This window comes from Astatotilapia calliptera, chromosome 19, assembly GCF_900246225.1.
Source record: "Astatotilapia calliptera chromosome 19, fAstCal1.2, whole genome shotgun sequence".
Classification (NCBI taxonomy): Eukaryota; Metazoa; Chordata; class Actinopteri; order Cichliformes; family Cichlidae; genus Astatotilapia; species Astatotilapia calliptera.
Genome location: NC_039320.1, coordinates 674,337 through 699,903, shown reverse-complemented (window position 1 = coordinate 699,903; position 25,567 = coordinate 674,337). Strand labels below are relative to the sequence as shown.

Sequence of the window (25,567 nt, the reverse complement as noted above, 5' to 3'; positions counted from 1 at the left end):
GGTGAAAGATGCATTTTTCTAGTTGTACTCTCATGAACTTTAACATTTAATCCAATAACTGTGGCTTGTGCAGTCTGAGATGTAGCTCTTTGTGAAATTTCTCTGACCTCGGGGTGAATTTGGTGGGACGTCTGCTCCTGGGAACATTTCGGGATTTTGTTAATTCACACCCAAATGCTCCAAACCAGCAAAATGCCAAAACCTAGCTGATGATCAGTTAATCGAGTGCATTGAATTAGCAGGTGTTGTTTACCTTCATGATTTCTGTGGAAACAGTAAGGGTTTTCTTAGTTTTTCATATGACTATATCTACAGATGAGTTTGTGTCCTGTACAGTCCAATGTGTAATTTAACCCTCTCAGGCTCAAATTAAACTTTTTGTTGCTAATGCACAACCAAGTCCTGCAGTGGTACCTCTGAGTAAAAAAAACTCATAAAATATGTATGTGGGGTAATCAGGTTGTTAGTTTTTTAACTGTTGCAAATCGGCAACGCCTGCCTTGAGAGGGTTAATTGAACTTTTATCTATTTCAAAGTTCCATCTTAGGAAAGGGCATTGCAGTTTTATAAGATAAATGCTATAAGGAAAATATTTACTTGGTACAGGATAAGAAAATAAACCCACATTATCAATTCAGAATCTACTGCAGGCATAAAATAAAATGACCAGTTTTGAAAGTGGCACAAAGGTCCCAGATAAAAAGGTGGTATTGGAGAATTCTGTAAAATCTCAATTCACATTCTTTGCCATCCATCTATAACAACACTAAGCAACTAAATGCTTTATTTGAAGGTTTGCGGGAGGATACACGTTTAATGTCATATAGATAGACATGTTACATGCCCATCAACAACACAGACCTCTACACCCTTAATTTTCTGCTCATACTGGCTTTGTGAACTTGAGTATTGGAAATATTTTGTGATGCTGTAGTATACTCCAGCCTACTAGCCTATGGAGTGGGTATAAAGTGATATCTACTCGATAAATACCACTATATTTAGATGTAACTAATCTGAGTCATAACTCCATAGACGGTACTATGGATGAAGCCTTACATGAATGGCAGGAACACCACTAAAGAAAATCGTTTGTTATTTTCCTTCAGCTGGCAGATTAAACTGAAATATGATACCCAAGCAGCACCTGATTGATTTTCCAACATGAATTATAGAGGCCGTGTTCATTAATGTGTTTAGTTTGGGTGTATTTGTTTTGTTTTTATTAATGGTTGACACTGAAAACTCTGTTTCTTACAAGATGCCTCGTTGTAATTTGCTACCCTGCATTTATGTAAGTTGGATTTTGTGATTAATTCTCGTAACCATTCATCTTTAGTAATTAATACGCTCAACTCATATCCATAAAATTCACATTATTACCCCATAAGGTTCATTATCATATTAGTCATATGAGCTTTGCTTAATTGTGCTGTGCTGTGCATTAATGAATGGACGCATTAAAGTTTACTTCAAAAGGAGATAACTGCTGTTGTCAAATTAAATGACTAAATGTCTGGAAGCTAAAATGGACATTATAAACATTCATTGAATAAATGATATCATTGGCTAAATGACAGTGGAAATTAACGGGTTTTAAAAATCTATACATAATATATTACGAAATGTAATATATTATGTATATAAACTCAATAATTCAGTGTGAATATGGTTGCTGTTTTATTTGACAAAATACATATTAAGTCCCTTTTTTTCAAATCTGCATTTTTAGGGATTATCAAATGCAAATGCAATTTTCCATTTTAAAGACAAAAGGAGATAAAAAGCATTACGATAAGGCTGTCATAAAAGGTGTTCATCGCGGACAATATATGATGGCATGCACATTACTAAAGCTTGTTTGTAAAAGTAAGAAATGTATCTGCAAACTCAAACAGAATGCTGCAAATGACCTGCTTAGGTGGTAGAGCAAGTCATCTATTAACCGGAAGGCTGGTGGTTCGATCCTAGTCCGCTCCAGTCTGCATGCCAAATATCCTTGGGAAAGATACTAACCCTGGGTTGAGCTCCGATGCATCCATCCGAGTGTGGATGTGTGTATGAATGTTAGCTAGATAGCACTAAAAAGTGATTGGTCAAATGAGCGAGTTGTGTAAAGTGCTTTGAGTGCTCAGATAGAGTAGAAAACCGCTACATAAGAACCAGACCATTTACAAAAAAATATATAGAATAAACATACAATGGTTTGTCTTTACAGTCTGTGGAAATATTTAAACATGTATCAAACTGTTGCTAAAATAGAAAAGTGTGAAAACTTTAAAATATCTTGCTCATTGGGAGGTGACAGGATGAATCTCTATGTAAAGGACAGACATGTTTCCAAATAGACTTAACATGTCATACTTAACAGTATGATATAAACATGTTTCATTGGGACTTCTGAGCCACATGGACACCAGAACAAGCGGTGGCTGTGTTTACCAACGGCAAACTCTCCTAAATTACAAGCATCATACAAAACTCAGCAGGAACTGCTGGAAGTGCTGTGCATCCTGTGGTTGCTATGGAAACAAGCCCTCTAGTCTTCGGCGTTGTCTGATGCTGATGGCCGATGGACAGGTTGCCAAAAGCGTTGCACAAGGAAGCACAAGGAAAGTGAACCTCCGCCCCAGTCTCAAGTCTCTTGAAGACTCCAAGAGGTTTTCTTCCAAGACTGCCCTGTATTTGGCTCCATCTGTCTTCCCATCAACTCTGACCAGCTTCCCTGTCCCTGCTGAAAAGAAGCCCCCCCAGAGCATGATGCTGCCACCACCATATATGACAGTGGGGATGGTGTGTTCAGAGTGATGTGCAGTGTTAGTTTTCCGCCACACATAGCATTTTGCATTTTGGCCAAAAAGTTCCATTTTGGTCTCATCTGACCAGAGCACCTTCTTCCACATGTTTGCTGTGTCCCCCACATGGCTTGTAGCAAACTGCAAACGGGACTTCTTATGGTTTTCTGTTAACAATGGCTTTCTTCTTGCCACTCTTCCATAAAGGCCAACTTTGTGCAGTGCACGACTAATAGTTGTCCTATGGACAGATTCCCCCACCTGAGCTGTAGATCTCTGCAGCTTGTCCAGAGTCACCATAGGCCTCTTGGCTGCATTTCTGATCAGCGCTCTCCTTGTTCGGCCTGTGAGTTTAGGTGGACGGCCTTGTCTTGGTAGGTTTACAGTTGTGCCATACTCCTTCCATTTCTGAATGATCGCTTGAACAGTCCTCCGTGGGATGTTCGAGCGAGGGACAAACTGTCTCAACCCATCAGAGCAGTGAAGCACGTGCATGGCAGAAGAATCTACAGCGGCGACACGCGGTAGATGTGGCAGGGCATCCAGGCCATCACCTGCTACAGGAAGATAACATCTGCCTGAGATAGTGATGCCTCCCTACCAGATGAGCTGAACAGCTGAACAACTTCTATGCACGGTTTAATGTTCAGAATGACATGTTGGTGAAGAAAAGATCCCTGGGAGAGTGCTCAGAGAATGTGCAGACCACCAGACAGATGTCACTGACATCTTCAACCTCTCCTTGAGCACTGCTGTTGTCCCAACATGCCTTAGGGCCACCACCATTGTTACTGTGCCAAAGAAGTTCTCAGTCTCCTGCCTCAGTGACTAATGTCCCGTTGCACTCACACCCATCATGATGAAGTGCTTCGAGAGCTCCTCAGGGCTGTGTGCTCAGCCCACTGCTCTTTAGTCTGCTGACTCATGACTGTGCAGCAAGTCATGCTGCACAGTCGAGTCCTGCTCAGTCAAGCTCGCCAATGAAATGACTGTGGTGGGTCTCATCAGCAAGAATGATGAGTCAGCATACAGAGTGGAGGTGCAACTGCTAACAGACTGGTGTAGAGTCAACAACCTGTCTCTAAATGTGGACAAAACAAAAGAGATGATTGTTGACTTCAGTCGAGCACAGAGATCACTTTCCACTTAACATCGATGGATCCTCTGTGGAGGTCGTCAAGAGCATCAAATTCCTTGGTGTTCACCTGGCGGAGAACCTCTCCTGGTCCCTCAACACCAGCTCCATAACTAAAAAAGGCCCAACAGCGTCTCTACTTCCTGCAGATGCTAAGAAAAGCCCCTCTCCCACCATCCATTCTCACCACCGTCCTGAGCAGCTGCATCACTGTCTGGTATGGTAGCTGCACTGTATCAGATTGCAATACCCTAAAACTAATAGTGAGAACAGCTGAGAAGATCATTGAGTCTCTCTTCCTTCCATCACAGACACCTATCGCGTGAATCAATCCATAGAACATATTCTAGAGAGAAAAATTAAATGAAGCCAAACTAACTACCAGTATCATCATAAAGAATAGTGTATTGCAGAGAAATGCATATTTTTTGTATTTGTTTATTGTTTTCTGGTTAACAAATGCAAGCTTATCTGAACAGTTTATGTATACCATAGACAACATTTGTGTCTGCATTCAAAATTTGACACAATACTAGTTTTCTGAAGATTAAAATGAAGTATGATTAAACGGGTCATAGTGTTTCTTAAGTTTTTGTTTTATGAAATCAAGCCTCTCCAGAAATTAAACCATAATTTTTTTTTAAATGTTTTTAATAGTTATCTTTTTCATGCTGCTCCTGCTGCTTTGCTATTTCGATTCTTGCCATATCTCTCTTCTTCTTATGCTTACTCTTCCCACTGTCACACTTTCTTTCTAGGATAGTAAGATGTAGCACCACTTCTCTGTTGGAATTCATGTTGATCCCTCCATTGACAGAATCTTAGTGGAGAATGATTAAATGATGCTGTGTGTGTGTATTTAGCTGTAGGAGGTAAAGCCAGGGTATCTTCATAGAGGCATCATTGCTATCTATTTTTTTAATATACCTCAAACAATAAAATCGAGCGGTATGCAGAAAGTATATATGATAAGATACTTTAAGAGCTAAGATTGACTTGATAATCTTGTATTTCTGGAAAACTCTTTATGCATTGCTGCTATTATGTCACTGTCGAGTGTTTTAAAGGGAGGTGTGCGATGCTAAATGTATCTGTCCTGTTTTAGTATTGAGTAAAAAAATATGGCTATATACTTACACTACTCAAATCAAATTCATGAGCATGGTGTGATCTGCGAGCTGGCAGTTGTCTGTATGATATAGTATGCTAGTAGGGCAGTAGCCTTTAAAACCAGGAAAAACTATTGGATTTTTAGTGAGCTTTTATATTACTGCATTAACTTCCAGCAGCCAGACAGTGTGGATTGTCTGCTCACTATACGGGGCATTTAACTGGTGACCATTTGGAGAGCAAACCATGGACATAAAAACAAATCCTCCACTCTGTTTGTGCATTAATAGATGAATAAAGTTTATTCAAAAAGATAATGCAGGGTTTATACTAAAAAGAAGGAAGTGGGAGGTTAATCTTTAAATGTTTCATTCCATGTAATAGTATAATCTGCTATCACTACACTGACTTTGTGGCAATGGCAGAAAAGCCAAGCTGTGTTGGTATATGTATCTGGCATACCAGCGAGAGAAGGCACTTATTCAAAAAAATAATAATAACATTGAAAAAACAGGAGAATAGGTGAGAGTGCATTAATACTGTTACCTAGACTTTGTCCATTCACACATGATTGCACATAGCCCAAACAAATGAGAGACACAGAGCCTCTTTGTTACTGCATAAACGTATTAGTAATGTGTTTTTTAATCCTTTTCATTGACTCAATTTAACTTTTAGCGCTAAAAAGATGCCACTAGAATTCAACTGAGGGGGCACAACCTTTGTGGATAAGCCTGCAACCCATCCATAATGCCACCGCATTTTCCTCACCTCACCGCCAACCAGTTGCAGCAGATGGCCGCCCCTCCCTGACCCTGGTTCTGCTGGAGGTTTCTTCCTGTTAAAAGGGAGTTTTTCCTTCCCACTGTCGCCAAAGAGCTTGCTCATAAGGGCTCACATAATTGTTGGGATTTTCTCTGTTTTCTCTGCATTACTGAAAAGTCTTTATGTTACACTTTAAAGCGCCTTGAGGCAACAGTTGTTGTGATTTGGTGCTGTATAAATAAAATAGAATAGAATTGAAATAATACACAATGATTGCACATGAGAGTGTTTTCCTAAGTTCACCTTGTTCCATGCATTTTTCTCTCTCTCCTTCTTTCTTGTTGTTCATGTTTTCATAGTGCCTCTACACACCAACACAAACACAGTGAGCTGCATTCTGTTGTTTGCTCACAACAGGACTAACTAAACACGTAATGGTTGGTTGTTGGGTATACATATGTGCAAACATACGCAGAAAAATCATTTTTAGGCCCCCTTCCTCCACACCATCATCTCACTCACCCAGCCACAGACACACACAAAGTCACAGCAAGTTTTAATCCCTTAATTTTTTAGTTTTAATTCTGCAGACGACATGGTTATTGTATCTTCGTAATCAGTATGGCCACTGAATCTTTTCCTCCCTGTACTTGATACTAAATATTTATCAGAAAATTATTCTACCTAAATTGTTGCCCTATTGCTTATTTCATTATTTCTCCTCTTTAATTCATTTTTGCCCTTCTTCTCCCCCTCTATTAATAAGAGTTTGGGTTTGGGTCTTTTATCCCCTTTTGCCATCATCTTATCGCTACTCCTACTCCTCCTTCTACTCTTTTTCTTCTGTTTACTCCCTTTAATGTATTTCATATATCTCTTTATATTCAGTTTCCTTTTCTGCCTTTCTTTCAACCTCTTTTCCCCCTCCCTCCTCTCTCTCTCTCTCTCTCTCAGTAGGTAGATTGGATTTGGCACTCAGTCCCCTGATCAGTGATCACACGCACATGCACACATAGCGAGCAGGGGTTTCACCACCATGGCTGTGTCAGCAGGCGGGGCTTAATCCAAAGTGACACTTGTTCTCTGCCTTCCTTTCCCATCGCAATGGAAGCAATTACCCTCCTCCTGAAGGGCCTTTTGTGCTTGCGTGCATGCATGCATGTGCGCGTGCGCGTGTGTGTGTGTTCTCGTCCTCGCCTGAGTTGACGGGGTGGAACCTCGGCTGTGGGTCACCTGAATGGCTGAATTGAAAGATGAGGGAGAAGAGAGAGGAACAAGAGGAACAGAGAGAGACTGTCAGAGGACAGAGGGACAGTAAGATTAAATAGATAAGGATGAGAAGGAGACAGAGCTCTTTCTTTTCTTTAGCTTTATTACTCCCTCTCTTTCTCTCCTTCCTTTTTGGTCCCTCATTCATATTCTTTCTCTATTTTTGGCCCTTTTAAATAATATGTCAGAATTTGATCATTTAAACCCTAAAAAACAGCAGCTATTTCCAACACACTATAACTTACTAAATCAGATGTTTTGAGTGAATTCTTCACTACACATACATTTAGCAATTACTATATGTAATTAAAGTTTCGAGTCACTTGCTACCTGATACTAAGCATATTACTTTGTAATCCATACAAAGTGATATTTTTTTCATTACATTCTAAAATAGTTTTTGATCTTAGTTCGTTTTACGGCCCTGTTGCACAGCAGAACACTGTTTTGACTCACTTCAGACGCACCTCTTGATTTTTGTAACCTGACGCAGAATGGGCACTGCAGCTGGGTTGAAGATATTATTCTCCAACCGGCTGAGAGTGGTTGCTCACAACCTGCTTTCATGCAAGCAGTTGCTTGGTGAAAATGTGTGTTCAGTGACTGGTTGGCAAATGGCTGCTGGATCTTTCTGGCAGTCACAAGAGTGAAACTGGTTGTAAAAAAACCCCCAAATAAACAAATATGGTGCTGCACTGGAAATCTCCTTCCATTGCTTTGGTCACTAGCAGTTTGAGTGGAAGACTCCAACTTGTCTCCAAATACTCACAATATACTGAAAATCAGAAAATGGCGAACATTCCCGTTCATCACAAAAGTTGCGTCATTTGAAACGTGTTAGATAGGAATACCTTCACTTTAGAAAGATATTATTAGTTTCTGATAAATTGGGTTTTTTTTGCAGCAACCACTCACCAACTAGCAAGATTGCCAAGGGAGAATCTTGCTGGCCTTAGTCTCTACGCCCCAGACTAAGGCCTTAGACCAGGGGTGGGCAACTCCAGGCCACAATAGCCGGTGTCCTGCAGGTTTTAGATGTGTCCTTGATCCAACACAGCTGATTTAAATGGCTAAATTACATCCTCAACATGTCTTCAAGTTCTCCAGAGGCCTGGTAATGAACTAATCACTTGATTTAGGTGTGTTGACCCAGGGTGACCTGGAGTTTCCCACCCCTGCCTTAGACTAAGTCTAATAAATTTCCAGAAGACCAGCATGGCCTCATCACACCTTAAACCCCACTGATCTCCTACCAATCCTCTAAATTCTGCAATTGCAGTATGCAGTATGTACCATGCAGTATGTTTGCATTTGTTTTGTTAAATACAACTTTATTTAGGAACATGTTCTGAGTGTACTTTAAAGTCAAATAATAAAACACAATGACATTGGCAACCTCCACAAACTGAACCAGTATTAGGAAGTAGTAAGAATCAGATATATGGGGATTGTCCAATGCCCGGCTGATTACCGTAGCGCACTGTAGATGAACGGGTCTGTTTCCATTCATGAGCGCACCGGGGTATGAGGCGCATTAAGCGAAACTAAACAGTCAGATAAGTCAAACTTTACTCAACTCATTCTTCTTGCTTCCTCCACTTCAGTACCATTGATTCATTAATGTTGAATTCTCTCGCAGCTGATCTATTCCCATGTTGTTGCAGTATATTAATGACTAACCTCGTATTGTGGATGGATTATCTCAGTTGTTCTCCTGACTTTAGTTTGATCCGTTTACAGAATCCAGCCATGCAATTGCATTTGTCCCTAACCTTTGGAAACCATCCCATTAACTTTTATCGAGTGGAAAAAAAGTTAGCATTCGCCCTCCAGCTTCACTGTGTTTATGTTATGCTAACATAGCTGTGTCCCTAGCGATCACGTAGTACATCATTATATACCAGCTAGTCCAACTTCAGTAACCCTACAAAAATCACTGCTGTTTAGTTTCCTGTCTTCATTTATGTTAGAAGTGACAGCAGAGCTGTACGTTTTAATTTTTTCAGAAATCTCTCAGTCAGATCATGTTTAGGTGGAAACTAGCAAACTAACTTCCTGCTAACTTCTAACTCCGTTAAATTGAATAAATTCTGTTTTCATGGATGCCTGGATGTTAAACTCAATTGTTACACCTGGTAAAACAACAACGCTAATCATTTTATTAAAGATGAAAAAATTTAGACAGTTTTCGACTCTCAGTGATGTCGGAGTGTTCGTTTTGACTTTGGGACCTGAAGTGAACGGAGTTTTGGACCCAGATTACTCTGCGAGGCTCCTGACTACGGTAGCCGCAATGCTCTGACAATCCATCAAGCAGTGTGCCTTCATAGCTTACCAAAGTTATAGTGAAACATTTTCTGACAGATTTTTGAGCACCGTGTAGCACATAAAATCAGTTCAAGGTCAGTAAGCACAACCAAAATTCATACATAAGGCGCACCGGATTATAAGGTGCACTGTCAATTTTTGAGAAAATTAAAGGATTTTAAGTGTGTCTTATAGTGTGGAAAATACGGTACTAGGGCTGATATTTACCATTTTTGTAATTACTGGCATTCTTATTGTTTTTAAATCAATTTGAAAAAAACAACAACAAACAGATTAATTTAAAATTGTTATACAATGTCCATTTGAACCAAACTTACATTTGCACAGTGTTAAACTTAACACCCATCGTACGTGTGTGTGTTTATTTATATATAAAAAAGATTTCTATCGGTTGTCTGTGATGGCTATCAGTGGTCAGGACCTCAAACCTCCCCAGATTTCTCTGTTGTCTACCTCACGGCGCTCCTGAATCATTTATCTCCTGCCTTCATCTCTTTATTTTCATATTGCTCGCTGTGTTTCTCTTTATCTCATCAGAGACATTCCTGTGTGGATGTTATTTTTGTGAAGTGCATGCTGCAATATTCTTCCTCTCAGTTTGGCCTCTGCAGATGGATGAGCTGATCATGTAAACAGATACTCAGATATCAGACAAGAGCAGAAAAATTAAGCAGGGTTTATATTGTGAAATATAAATGGAACAAAAAATGGATTTCTGTTCAATCAAATGATTGCAGGCATAAAATAAACTTTGGTCTCTGAGGAATATAGTGACACAACACAATAAGAAACATTTGGTGTGTTACGTATATTTTATTCGGTTTTTGCATGTTATATTTTGTCTGAGTGTCTCATACTGTTTTGAAAATAGTCCCATGCTGGTTTGAAAAACCATGCAGATCTGGTAGGAAACTGCTCAGAAGTACCCTGTAACCACCTTTAATAACCAGGTCTCTCTTGGAAATATCGGAAATATTTCTGACTATTATTTGCATAGGGGTGGGTTGGAAAGTTGCTTGCAGCTGCAACAGCGATTGTAGAGGGAAGCAGCTTAAACAGTCTTATCCACATGAAATTGGTCAATTTAATATGGAGAAGGGTATCTACTGGAACATGCGCTAATTTGGGCTAGCTGGAGATCAGTCGAGCTGCCAGTATCTTGGCTCAGTTTCACTTCATGTCCTGTCTAAACTAAAGTTATTATTAGTGTTAGTGAGGTTTCAAATAATTTTAAACATCAGCCTCTATGCCTAAACCTGGCCAAACAGTGAAAGCTACATTTTAAAAGGATCACAGACAAGACTCTGGCCATATAGGTCAAAAGTCTTTTGCCACCACAACACACCTACCTTCTGATGTGGATGTCTAGTTCTTTTGAAGTTGAAATTACCCTTTGTATTGTTTCAGGACTTACATAAGTAGTTTCTGATGGTTGAAATGGAATTGGGAGACGAAGCATCCTACCAACACATCTCTGCTTATAATACTGTCACCTGCAATTAAATCAGACAGTAAATCTGCTTGGCAACAGTTTGTCCTGTGACATGACTGATAGCCAGTTTGACCTCCAGTTGACCTGAAAGTTAAACCTCAGCCACTCAGTGACCTTCCCAGCGTGCTCTCTGCTTACATGCTCTTAAAATAGTCAGGCACACACGCCCTCTTGCTCTCTCTCTCTCTCTCACACACACACACACAAACACACATATCTCCTCCTTTCAGCTGACAAGTTCTTTAAAAAGCCATCGACCCACCTCGCTGAACTTTACGACATGACACACACACATACACACGCACACCTCGCCTGCCGTGACAAGCTCTTTAAAACACCATCAAGTCACCCGGCTGAACTTTACGACACAGTTTCATTTCATGTTTATAAGACCCAAGCATCTCCATGCACACACACACACACACGTGCCCCGATCACAACAAGTGTTGCATTTACCTACTCAGCCGGTACATGATAAATATGTCTGTTTGAGTCAAGGTCAAACACACCTCCTTGTCCACTGACACACACACTCACACACACACACACACACACACACACACACACACACACACACACATATTCTACACAGGCACAGCTGCAAACAGCAGACAGACATGAAGACATATTTGTCGTCCGTCAACATAATGCTTTCAAAGTTTGCGGAACAAATAAATTCCGTCTGCCTGGCTGCACCTCGCTTTCCCAGCAGCCGTCAGTGCTGACTTCATACACACAGTGGACAGATTTGTGTGCGTAAATATAGTAAATGTAGTGGGGGTTTTTTCTCACAAAAACATTTAGTGGATTTTCCTTTTTTCTCTTTTTTTCTGCTGACTAATAGCTGGAGTTACAAATGGTGACAACGTGCCTGTAGCACTGGTTTTCAGCAACTGTGATACATCAAAAGCTGACTTATATCAAAGGCTATAGTACTGTATATGCATGGTAATGTTTTTTCTCAGCCTCTCCTTTCTTACTTTTATGGTTCTGTATAGTCAAGATGATGGTCAGGAGAGCATGCATGAAACCGAATAAGCATTAAAGATAAAAATGGAATTGATGAAGTCATACATAACCATGAAAGAATGAGTTTGGGTGAAGGTGTGTTGCAAAGCAGCTTGCAGCTGTGGGCAGGCCAAGGCAAGTTAAATACTGCTCTCTGTGTGACATTTGCCTGTTTGAAGTGTAGAAATCTATCACCTGAGGCATCAGCTGATGGGACTGGCATTGAGATAAGCTCTTTTATGAGGCCATCAGCTTGCACCTGTTTGAATTGACAGCATTCATGATTTAATTTAAGCTGTAAAGTGCTGTGCTGTACCTCAAATGCTATAAATAGAATGTGTTACAATGTTAAAAAATAATACTAAAAGTCAAAAAATCAATAAAATGCAACTTTTTAGAAAGGGAGTGATTACATACGTTGAAAAAGTACTGTATTTTGTCAACCTCTTCTTTCCATTTACTATTTGTTCCCCCTGATAAATAAATGACAAACAGTATGAAAATTATACTCTCTGCCAGATGACATCCATTTTTCATCTCTAGCCCTAAACAACTCCTCCTCCTCTAAAGTGTTTGTCCGCTATCCCTCCATCTCATCCCTCTTCTTCTCTTTACCCCCCCCCCCCCCCCACACACACACACAGACACTTTTTCTCTCACACTTTTTTTTTTTTTAGCTCCAGCAAAAATTAATCACCTGTCTTCCTGTCTTTGTGCGTGTGCGTATGTGTGTGTTGCCGGCAGGAAGCCCACAGAGGTTTTTAGCAGCTGATTTATTGCCGAGTTAATTCATAACGGCGTCCGATGATGATGAGAGGCTGCAGGAAAGTATGGTCGTCACTGTTGTTGTTGAAGGGTGAGAGAGAGGGGGAAAGGGAGAGAATAAACAGAGTCATTCTTTGATATAAAGTAATAGGGTGGAAAGTGATAGAGGAAAAGTAATGAAAAGAAAGTTATGGAATAAACAGAGAGACAGATTGCAAGGTGCTTTAAAGTGTAGTTTTAATATGAAGAAAAGTAGAGAAAGAGGGAGGAAATGGGATTAGCAAAGAGGGTGATCTTTGTTGGTGTAGTTTCCTTCTTTCGTTCACTGAAGAAGACGTGACAGTTTAATGTGAAAGTGTTTAGATTTCCCTCCCCAGAAGAATGTGCAAATGCTAATTAGTGTGGAATCTTAGTTTATTTCCATTTACCATATCAAAAGGCAAACACCACTGAACCTACAAACTAGACCTACAACCATTAAGACCGACAAAATGTCTGCTGTGGTGCTACAAAAAAGTAAGCTACTGTGTCAGTCGCTATACCAGACAGTCACCATATTAGAACAGCTGTCTTTGGCACAGGCCAGAATCTGTTTGAACTGGAGAGAGGGGCCAGAGACAATCTTCTGTAAAAGTCTAACTTTGGAGTAAGGGCATTGCGCTACAGTAGTGTGGCGGAGGGGTGGTCCCTGGCGTAGCCTAGGGGAGGGGTGGAGCGGTGAGCTCAGGGGGGTGGTACCGGGAGGCAGGTGAGCCACAGGTCGTGGCGATTGTGCCATGAGTGTTTTCCTTCTGTGTGTCTATATAGTGACGGCAGAGTCGAGGGGGAGGCGGGCTGGACCGGGACGAGCTGTCACGGTGCATTGTTATTATAAATAAAAACGTGATCAAGAGCATAAACGGTGTGTGTGTGTGTGTCGCATACATCACAAGTAGCTTACCTGATATGGAAATAGGAATCAAAAGAAAATAAGAAATCAACAAGTCATAAAGTTAAGAGGTAAGAGCTAAGAGACTTTAAAATGGGTAATATATAACTGACAGACAGCCCCCAAGAAGTGACTTTAAACTGGTTATTATGAACAGTTGTTTTATTGTGAAGTGACTTCTAAAAGATAACCCCTCTGGTGGCTGTAGTAATTATAATAATGTAGGGAGGAGACTGGGGTCTACAAAAAAGGGAATTTTAACACAGGACACCAATTTTGCATTTTTTTCTTTCACTCGTGGCTTTAATCAGAGAGCACAGAGTGTGCTGTAATTTCTTTTTGGTTACTCTGAGCTCACTGCTGCATGATTTCACACAGTCATGTAGCAAAGGAAGCAACCTAAGGGGTGTAACAAGCAAGAATAATGATAGTAATTGATAATATTCTTTTGTGATGGTCATGAATTTGTAAGCTTCTGTGCAACATTACTCTTGTATTGGTGAAGAGGTGTAAAGAGGTTTTTTGTGTCCTGTCTCCCTTCCCTCACCCCTAGGTAGATGGCTGGGCGATATGATCCCAAATTCATATCTCAATGTTTTTTTAGCTGGATGGCGATATACGATATATATCTCGATATTTTTTTAAAGCCAAAAGGTAAGAACAAAAAGAGAGTTCTTAGTCAAAGCTGTGTCCCAGATGTCACACAGGCACTTTTATTAACATACAGCGTAGATGTACATGAATAAATAAAAGACAACAATGTTGTTTTTGTGCATAACAAAAAGCTCACAACTGTTCAGTCAAAATGTAAACTAACAGACGCTGAGGATAATAACAAAGACAGATTTCACAGCTGCTCTGTTCCCAAAAGTTCTACTGCGTGACCGACAGCCTGGAGTTTGAAATCCTCTTTGTAACCACGTCTCTTACAGGTGCCATTTGTGGTCCATATACACACAATACGGTAATATTGCGTTGAAGCACAGTACGTATCACTCCGCGAGGCTCCAGACCACGGTAGCCGTAATGCTCCGACAATCCATCAAGCGGTGCAGCTGCAAAGTCGTACTAAAACATTTTTTGACAGATTGCTAAGCGCTGTGTACCACATAAAATCAGTTCGCGGTCAGTAAGCACAACCAGAATTCATACATAAGGCGCACTGTCGATTTTTGAGAAAATTAAAGGATTTTAGGCCATGCAGCTCACAGGGGCTGTATGTCATTAGCGCGCTTAGCTCGCTAACACGTTGACGCCGTCCGTTGCTGTATCCATCGTGTCGTTGCCTGCAGGTGAAGCGATGGGGGAGGGGGAGTTGTGTTCAGTGAAGGAGAGAGGCGAGGCCGAGTAACGTTGCATAGAGACAAAAGTGGACGAAAGAGAGGCAAACTTGCGGTTCCACAAATATAATTATAACGTAATATATATTATATCGATATAAACGATATTGTCACATCTTATATCTCGTATAAAAATATATTGATATTTTAAAAAACTCGATATATCGCCCAGTCCTACTTCCTACCCCTGAACCTGGTTCTCCTGGAGGTTTCTTCCTGTTAAAAGGGAGTTTTTCCTTCTCACTGTCACCAAGTGCTTGCTCATGCAGGGTTGTCAGATTGTTGGGGTTGTCTCTATGATTATATAGTGTTTACCTTACAGTATAAAGTGTCTTGAGGTGACTGTTGTTGTGATTTTGTGCAATAGAAATATAATATAAGTGACTTGAAATTAAAATGTCTCATCCTTTTCTTCAAGATAAAAAAAAAAAAAGGTTTAAAGCAGTGTTGGTGAAACTGGCCGTGGCGGACAGGTGTTGTGTGTGTCTTCGAGTGCTCCTGTATCTGTAAAAGCATTATTTGAAGACCATTTTAAAACCACACCATATTTGTTACCATACTGTATCTATGGGCATAATTTATCATTTTTCTCTTATGAATGTTTATTAAGCTTTTTATTCCAGTAACACATGATTACCAGTGTTGGGCAACTATAATTAATTATAGTTATCAAAAAAGTAACTGAGTTAGTAACTGAGTTACAATATTCTAAAAGTAATTATTTACTTGAGCAGTAACTATTGCGTTACTTTAAAAAAAAGTTTAACCCTCTGGGGTCCAGCGTGTAATTGGCCATTTTTAACTACTTTTGATGTTTCCTCTACATTTCACCTTTAAAAACTATTTACTTTGCCTTGTTTGGTATCATCCTTTTCAGCACAACCTCACGTGTCTGAATTTACAGTTATGTTTTCATTTTGACATACTGCATTAACACAATTGATCTAAAATCAGACAAAAAACATAAAATCAGAGTAGAAAAAGTTATATTTTTCACTGTAACAACCACTAAACATGTTTAATGAATCATATTTCATAACTTTAAATGCAAATATAAATGGTCAATTTTAAAATCCTGTGCACAAGTTTTGCAAACAACAAAGTTATTTGCATCAATTTACCTTTTACCTTGATTTTTTAAATAACCATTTCAAACTATTTACAGAACAATCAGCTGTTCTTTATTCAATAAGATGCCACACAAATTATTTGTGCCACTCCAAAAAAATAATTTCTGTCCACTATAAAGGAGAACATCACAGCCTGATACCTGCAGGTCTGACAGCAGCAGGTGTATCACTCCTGTTTCTACCTGGAGACAGCAGTCGCCTCATTGTTCTGACACACAACAGAAAACTATCGACAACACTACACACTAACTACACAAGACAACACATTAGGTACACACTCCAAACACGCTAAACGTCACAAACGTCACTCCTAACACTTCCCCTGTTTTTTTTTTGTTTGTTTGGGGTTTTTTGCTCATAAGCAGAGAGTGCTCGCTGCGCTGTCCTTAGACAGTAAACGTGACGAAACTATTGAGGAAAAAATGCCGCGTATATATTGTTTATCATGACTCTGGTTTTACGTGGCCTATCAACACAATTTAAAAACTGGTAAATATCACCTTGTTGCTTTGTCTTTAAGTGGTCATGTGATTGGCTTACCTCGACTACTTTATTCTTCCTCAGTCAAACAGCAGCACTCATGTGATTGTTTTGCTCCCTTAGCTCCAGGTGTTGTGCTAGACAGTGATCGTGATTGCCGTCTGCGGGAGCGCGCCGCTGCTTAAAGCTGTAGCGTTCAGATTACTTACAGCTACTTCCGTGCAGCTGATATAAAATGCGGTAAGCTGAACACAGCTCCAACTGTCTGTTTGTTGAAAAATAGTAACAGACCGCATTTTCTTGTTAGTAACTGTAACGGCGTTGTAACGATAGGAATAGTAATTAGTTAGATTACTCGTTACTGAAAAAAGTAACGCCGTTACTTGTAATGCCGTTATTCCCATCACCGATGATTACTGAAAATCACGTTCTGCACAACCCTTTTATGTGATCAGATTTCTTTTAACTTTTTTTTTTTTTTTACTCCTTACAGGCTGCAGGCTCTGAGGAAGGAGAAGTCACGGGACGCGGCAAGGTCGCGTCGGGGAAAAGAGAACTTTGAGTTTTATGAACTGGCCAAGATGCTGCCACTGCCAGGTGCCATCACCAGCCAGCTGGACAAGGCCTCCATCATCCGGCTCACCATCAGCTATCTGAAGATGAGGGATTTCGCCAACCAGGGAGACCCACCGTGGAACCTGCGAATTGAGGGACCTCCGCCCAACACCTCGGTCAAAGGTAGAATACACATTGGAAACGTGTGGTTCTGTGTATTTAAAAAAAAAAAATCATTAAGAACCAAGAAAAGCTTGTTTAAGGAATAAAACATCTGAAATATAAAAACTCAAATTAAAAATGTTCTTTGTAGTGTAGTTGGTTCGTGTCCTAGCACAAGTATATATATATTTTTTTCTTTTGCTTGTTGATTATTTGAATCATGGTAACTTATAAGCCACACCTGCAGAGACTTAGCCAACATCTCAGACCACTGAGCTGCTGCTAACTGACACACTGATTATTTGTTTCTGATGCATCAAAGCCTGAGAAGAACTTTTCAGTTGAACACTTGGTCACATCAAATCATAATTAAGCTCAGACATACAAATATATGCAAGGCAATGAAATTACAGGTTACCACTATATCCATAGTCAGCCTCACGAGTAAAAAAGTATTTACCCTCTGGGCAGCTGGTTCCTACTAATGGAAAACATTACTAATTGATTCCTCTCTCTCCATACCTAAACAACAGATTAGACTGCATTTTGTAAAAGGTCAACCTTAGCACACGTATGCTGCATTGCAGCCATAGGTTACATATTAACAAAAAGGGATGTGGTTCCTGTGTCTGAAAAGTTAAACCTATGCTAAAGTCTACTAAACTGGATAAGGATTTTTTCTCTCTCACTATGAATAAGCCTGTGGTTCCGTTTTTTCACCATTCATGCATACTGGAATAGGTTTGATTATGCTTTTTTTCTTTCTTCCAACTTTGTTTTTCACAGATGAAGAAAAATTGGTTGCGTTCTTAAGAACTGTTGACTGCAAATGACTAGTGTAGCTTTAGCAACTCACAACTTCAGATTTTCTGTCGAAATGGACGTTTAATATGTGATTATAGCTGATTTAGTGAACAGAAAAGGGTTTGAAACTGGCTTGATTCACCGTGTTGTACCGAAACAGTTGTCTGGCAAGAAAATCAGAACCTGTGTGAGAACAGATGTAACTTGAGTTCAGTTAGCTGCAAATGATGCGCAAGCTAAATACAAAGTGGTGACATTGTTTATTGGAAATAAAATTAATCCTCAGGAGAATGCAAGTCCAGATTGCACTGGCTTGACATAATCTAGAGGTGGTTTGCCACTTCATTAGGGAATGCTGGGACCCTGTTGTAATTAAATGTGCTATATAAATAAATAAACTATAACTATAAATATAACTGTGTTATACTGTCCTAAAAACCACCATAGAGTGGTAGAATGGTACAGCCCAACTCTGGACAGAATAAATCCTTGTTTCATTCTAGACATTTGACCCACTGTGTCGGCAAAACCGAAACACTGCCTACTTAGCTGACTGAAGCAGCGCCTGTGTAAAATGTAAATATTGCGGATGAGATGAGAGTAGACCTGACTGCTGGATGTGAAAGACGCTAAGTTTAACTTTGTGTGTTAAAGAACTGTTTGATATAAACTTCTTTTTTCTTTTTACTTCATTTGTTATGATTTTGGCACTTGTGATTTTTCACTGACTGCGGCAAAAGTGCTTTTCTTACCCCTGTGTATTATATCTAATGGTCAGCAGGGAAAGTCCAGTTGTATAGTCAGCTCTCTTGACCCGTACTTTCACTAAACGCTTTCCTGATGTGTTTATTGCCTCAGTTGATGGTTTAAAGTTATACTGGATGCAAAACGATGATTATTTTGTACATTTAGGTTCTTCATTAAAGTCAAAAGGGAGGATAAAGCACAGTATACCTTTGGGAGGGCCTAGCTTGTATTTAAAAAATGCTCACTTCAAAACATCAAAAATATAACTTTGTAAACTGGTGGGTGACTTCATGGTTATTACATCCATTTTTTTTAGTTTACAGTCAATAATTCCAGCTTTAAATGATTTAAACCGGGAGTGTCCAACTCCAGGCCTCAAGGGCCGCTGTCCTGCAGTTTTTAGATATCACCCTGGGTCAACACATCTGAATCAAATGATTAGTTCATTATCAGGCCTCTGGAGAACTCATTTAGCCGTTTAAGTCTGTGTTAGCTGTGTTGGATCAAAAACCTGCTGGACACTGGCCCTTGAGACCTGGAGTTGGAAACCCCTGAATTAAGCACTCATAGATGAGTTTCAACTTTTTATGGATTCCATCAAAAAATATTGCAGTTTTGTTAAAACTTTTAAATTAAAAGTGAGAAAGATTCTTTCTGAATAGATAAAGTTACAAACACCTAGCTTTATCAGAGATACCTTTGATAAAGGCATCTTTTAAATTTCTCTGACAATCCCAGTGAAGTTATTCACAAATTACTTTTTTGGTAATGAAAATTCGCATTAAGTTTGTTCTCATATGGAGAAAAAATATATAAAGCTTTCAATATTGTTTCACCAGTTTCTTCTTTTTTCCCCTGTGCTAATTTCAGCACAAAGCCTTTTTAAGTTTTTTTCTTGTCTTTCTGATCCTCACTACATTTTTTATTACCCTTGGACATTGTATGTCATTTAAAGTTAAAACATAATTTTGAAGTTTTTGCATAATAACAGTTTTTTTGATTGATTGATTGATTTTTGACCCAGATTACCTCTTTTCACCCAAAAAGCTGCCAGTGCAAGCGGAGCCATAGCAACAGCTTTACTGCCCAATTTAGTTTCCACAAAAGCTCATCTTTGTGTCTTCAAACGAACATTTTTATTCAAATGAAAGTGAACACGCAAACATAGGCGTATCAGGCTTACAGCTAGCAGCATTGCAGCGACTGTGTGGCTCTTTAAACTGCTATCAAACAACTTGCAAAAGCTGCAGAAACGCACCACGGTCTCTCTCTCTGTCACACACACACACACACACACACTCACTCACACACGGCTAGCTTCAGCGCTAAGTGATTTTTCTGTGAAGGGAACATTAAGCTTTGATGAATTTCTGCCTGGAGTACCAGAGTGTACACAGCACTTGTGAATCTAAGTGGAATTTGCCTTTGAAATGGCCCCTTTGTGCGACGCACTTAAAGGAGAAGAGGAGCGTTTGCTTTTAAAGGGGACATTTGGGCTTGTAGGAATGACCCAAAGATGAAAGCAAATTGTCTGAAATTTCTAGGGGCGACAGTGCGTTTCACTGTTTGTGTGTGCTGTAAGAACTACAGTACAACCATATTTACCTGAGAACAAGAGTACACGCAGAGCGAGACTGTAGTTGAGTGTGAGTGAATAAAGGTAAGGTGTATGTATGGGTGTTTCTACACATGAGCACGTCTAATGTGTGTGCTCACACATGCCCTCTCCGCACAACAGCAGATGGCATCATTGTCGGCAGCGCTTTGAAGAGGCGCATGCATTTTAATGAACAGAACCAAAACGTATACACCAGATAATGTGTGCATGTGTGTGAGTGTGTGCTGGGTTGTTTTGGAGCTCTCAGGGCTGTGTGTTGTATACTTCCTGTAACACAGCCCTGCAAAAGACAGCATCATACTAAATCACATTTAACACGTGTGTGGAGGTACAAATATTATATGAACAACCCTTAATCCTCCGTTTGACTTCTTGTTATTTATTCATTTATTTTCAGAACCTTAACTTTGTGATTGCCTCTGTGTGATACTTTCAGGAAACCCTGTCCAAAATAGATTTCTAGACTGCCACACTGGCCGTTATAAGGGACACAATTATCCAACCAACTGAGAAAACTGCTCACAGTCTCATTATTACACAGATAAAATCAAACCTGACAATGTGGATGTCCTAGAAATAAAAAATCAACAAATCCTCAGTGTGAAGGTCAAAAACACAAAACAGACTTTGCTTAAATAGAAGTGCAAAGTGAGGTTTTTATGTCCATACGCACACACAGCAATTCAATCAGACTGTCCCTCTTGTGCACACAACATATACAGTACATGATATGCTTCTCTCTCTGCAAGGTTGTATGTGCGTGTTTAGGTTGTCTTTACTCTCTCTCCTATTGACTGACACTAATGAATGAATATCCTTCTCTAGAAGACTGTGTGCGAGTGTGTATGTGCATCCATGCCTATGTGACTTTTTACTTTGTAATTGTTTTGTGTGTTGCAGCCTATGTGTGTGCGTGCGTGCGCGTCTGTGTATTTGTGTGTTTCGCAGTGTTTGGAACAGCAGAGAATTATTGATTTTGGCCTCTGTGTAGCTGCTCTGCATTGGTTCAGGTAATGAAGATCGTTCTGTGTGAGTCTGTGTGTGTGTGTGTGTAGTATTCCTACTTATGACTCCATACTCTTTCTGTTTTTCCATCTGACAATATCCTCATTTGTTGTTTTTCCCTCCTTGGTTTTAGTTTTTCTCTGTCTTCCTCTCTCTTTTTCCTCTAATTTCTTTCACTTTAGCACTTTTTCTTTTCTCTTCCCCCTCCCCATCCTGTACACATCTCTGTTTCTTCCTTTTTAATATTTCTTTTCAAAAGGAAGAAGGAAAATTAGATATGATTTCTGATCACATGATTTTGATATGTGTGCTTGCATTGTGCATTCCTTTTTTATCCTTTCTCCTCTCATTTCCATTTCCTTTCCCCAACTTATATTTCTCCTCTTTTCAGTTAAATTCAGTTTTTCTTCTAACTTCTTTTCCATTTGTCGTGTTTGTTGTCTTTCTTGTTTTGTTCATTCTCACCTCATGTTGTGTCCTTCCCTTTCTTCCCCTCTACTTCCTATCCTTTCCCCTTTTCCCCTCACACCACCTTCCTGTTTCCTTACCTTTTCCTCTTCGTCTTTTCCTTTATTTTGGTTCATGCACTATATTAAATCCTCTTTCGCTTTCTCCTCCTCAGTTGATTCTCCTTTCCCACTCCTAACGCTTCACTTTCTTAACCTCCGTTTGACTTTTTTCTATTTCCTTCTCCCCATTCTCCATTTCCTCCATCCTCTCATCCACTTCCTGTAATCACCTTTCTTCCACTCCTTCCTTATCCTCCTCCACCCTTGCACTTCATGCCCCTGTACACCTTCCCCTCCTCCCCCATTGACCTTTGCAGTAATTGACCCATCAGTTGCTCTTCTACAGTTTAGTGTGGGAGGTTTTGACTTCCTGTCAGTAAGAGTCTCCACATCTGCTACAGGACTCCACACAAACAACCGTGACCTTTGGAGCATCCTGACACCCAGCCCATTTTGTGTGTGTGCGTGTGTGTAAAAACGATTGACCGCTCACTATTTAAGTGCGTAGGTGAATGTCGGTCGTTGTGTTTATGTGTGAATTTATGGTGGTGTTTGTGGTTGCATATGCAGGTACAGTATGTGTGTCCGGTAGTGTGTATGAAAAGCTTTGAGGGTCTCTGTTTCTGTCTGACAGTCTGGTGTTTGTGCGTGCGTCTGTGCGTGCCTGTGTGTGTGACCCCCTTCGACACCTGGCTATTCATTATGCATGCAGAGAGCAGCAGACACCAAAATGCCACACTTCATGAGCCAGTCTAAAAATCAAGACACACACACTCACTGTACTCCACTCACAAACAAACAATATACGCACTAATCCAAACACACACACAAGTTTTGCACATACTTTTTTCTGACAATATTCAGAGAAATACACATATAAGGATATTAAGAAAACACACAGGTACCGGCATAAATACGAACTCCACCCTACTCCTTGTAAACACACCTTGTTCATATCTGTGCTGCTTTACATTCTGTATAAATATCCTCTCTCTCTGTTATTAAAAAATAAATTATGGCATTTTTTATAAGATCCACATACCTAGTTATGGCTCAGTGCATGAGCTCACGAGACTCATGAGGAATATCAGGTGTGTGTGGGTGGGTGAATGCGAGCTCAGGATCTTTCACTGCAGTTTTTAATGTGGAAAAATTGTGTATTTTCAAAGTTGTGTTTTAAAAAACAGCCCTGTGACAGACTGGCGACCTGTCCAGGGTGTACCTTGCCTCTCTCCCAATGACAGCTGGGATAGGCTCCAGCGCCCCCCGCGACCCTGAAAAGGATAAGTGGAAGCGAATGGATGGATGGATGGTGTTTTAAAAAAATACACTTACAGTAGACTGTGCATACGTTAAAAAAAAAAAGTTCTGGAACATAAAATGTGTCAAATCACATCAGATAACATTATCACATTAGTAACAAACTTTGTAACCTTTTTAGGGACCCTATAGTACTATAAGGCCTGTTTTAATAGTGAAAAACACATTTAGCAGATTATTGGTTTGAAAGACACTAGTGGCTAAGAACTTTGGAATGTTAGCATAATAGATCCATTGGTAACGCTATTCAACAATAGTCAGGGAGACTTTCTTTGTGCCTTTATGCCTTTATAGATTTTGCTTGCTAACTAGGTTTGGTAGCATTAACTAATAACTTCACTCTCAAAAAGTGCTCCAAAACCAAGCCAGCCATGTTGGAGAGCGTCCTCATTCACAACGTGTAACATACCAACGATTTGTCATGTCCCAAGGCGTCTCATAGTAACGCAAAATGTAACCTTCCGCGTCCGTATGATACGCTCCGGATTGTGGATGGAATCCAATAGAACAGACCTTCCCAAAGTGTGGGGGGCGCAGAGCCATGGCAGGGGGGGCGCCAGATGAAAAGGGGGGAAAAAACCAAAACGCTTGGACACTGCTAGCACGGGCGCCCACAGAAACGCAAAGCAGGAGATGAAGCATAGCTGAATATGTTTCCAAACCAACTTCATTCTAAGCCAAAGACTAGAAAATATGGTGAAGCATATCTTCCCTTTGGTTTCACCTGCACAAGTGCCAAGGTAGGTCTCCCTGCAGAATTGCTTTTCCCTTCGTCGGGAGCAGCGCTGGGCTGTTTAAATCACGGACAAACAGGATCCCACATTCTTGATTTTTAGTTCAAACACTTGTTGTAATGACTAACTACTCCTGACATTTTGGAGATATACATACTATACTATACTTTATACAGTAAAGTTACAGTGGGATACAAATAATATCAGGCTGATCCTGCCACGATTTGTTCCCCCGGTTCAAATCATTAACTGCGAGTGTATATGTAAGCGTGTAAAAACTGCAGATAGTCAGATTAACAGTATTTTGTCTCTATCTGCCATTCCACAATTCATCTCCTGTAAACAATAACGTGGCGCACAGCGTGACGTGAAAAAAGGCACATACCTTTGACGTTGCGTGACGAACTCTGTATTCCTCGTCCACACGTAAACGCAAAAAAGGAGTTTTGAAAAAAATCTCAGTTTTCAGTGATTCGAAACGCCGTTTACGTGTGGACGAAACAGCTGCGTTTTCAAAAATACCCGTGTAGGTGCGGACGTAGCGTAAATTAGTTAGTAGTTTATTTTCTTATTACCTTTAATTAATTGCAGATTACTTGTATTTGCTTAATTTTTTACTAAATGTTTGAGGTGTGAAATAAACCGCAATGGAGCAAAATATGTATGTGTGTGGTTGGAGGATGTGTGCATGTGTGTGCGTGCACGCGCGCACGTGGGGGGGCGCGAACATTTTTCTTGTAAAACAAAGGGGGGCCCAGCAAAAAAAGTTTGGGAACCACTGCAATAGAATGACGCTCCCAGAGCTCCCCACAGATCAGAAAGGAGCAGCCACACTCCTGTGTAAAAAGATTAACCGTTACTTGTCCATCATTCACCATGATAATGCAGTCCAGGATTTAACTCTGCTAATATCAGTACATGTAAATTTATTCCTTCCCTCTACGGAGATTTGTGTAAGCCCACAAAAAAAAAAAAAAATGTTGTAGCCTAAATCTGATTGAGATGATTCTATATCAAGTCATGTTGTGAAGTATTGTCTGCATTGTTTAGTGTGTATTTATGTGAGTGTGTGTTCCTATCCACTTAGCATTACATACAGCCAGACTGCCGCTTTATACAAAATCAACCTCCTGCTTCGAGAGACTCTAAGCGCTGAGTGAGAGAGAGAGAGCGAAAGAGAGACACGGGGGGAAAAGAGGCGCATCAGAAGAAAGCGCCTGAGTAGAAAAATGAGAGGGATAACGACAAGACGGGGGAGAAAGAGAGAAAAATAAACGAGATAGTCAATTAGAGAGACAGAGGCTATCAGTGAGGCTGAGAGAGAGAGGCAGAGAGACAGAGAGGGAGAGCAGCAGGAGTCTCGTCTCGTTATGATCCATCTCGTCTCTTTGTACCAGCTGACGTTTTTATGATGCGGCCTGCTGGCTGGGCTAATGGCTTCCTCCATTATACTGAGGGAACACAGTGACCCCGACACCCGGATAAACACAGCACTCACATCAAACCCCTCCCACCTGCCCAACCCAGCCTGCACACTGCAATCCGACACTGAGTCAGCGATGAAGCTC

The 25,567-nt window shown here is 40.2% G+C and overlaps 1 protein-coding gene across 4 annotated transcripts in view; it reads left to right on the top strand.

The window, feature by feature from the left end:
• The window catches only part of npas3 (neuronal PAS domain protein 3), a 380,804-nt gene that overhangs the window by 136,482 nt on the left and 218,755 nt on the right, over positions 1–25,567 (top strand). For all 4 annotated transcript variants that reach the window (XM_026151150.1, XM_026151153.1, XM_026151151.1 and 1 more), the window contains one exon: positions 17,039–17,283. In XM_026151150.1, the coding sequence (XP_026006935.1) occupies positions 17,039–17,283 (245 nt within the window). The remainder of the gene's footprint in view (positions 1–17,038; positions 17,284–25,567) is intronic.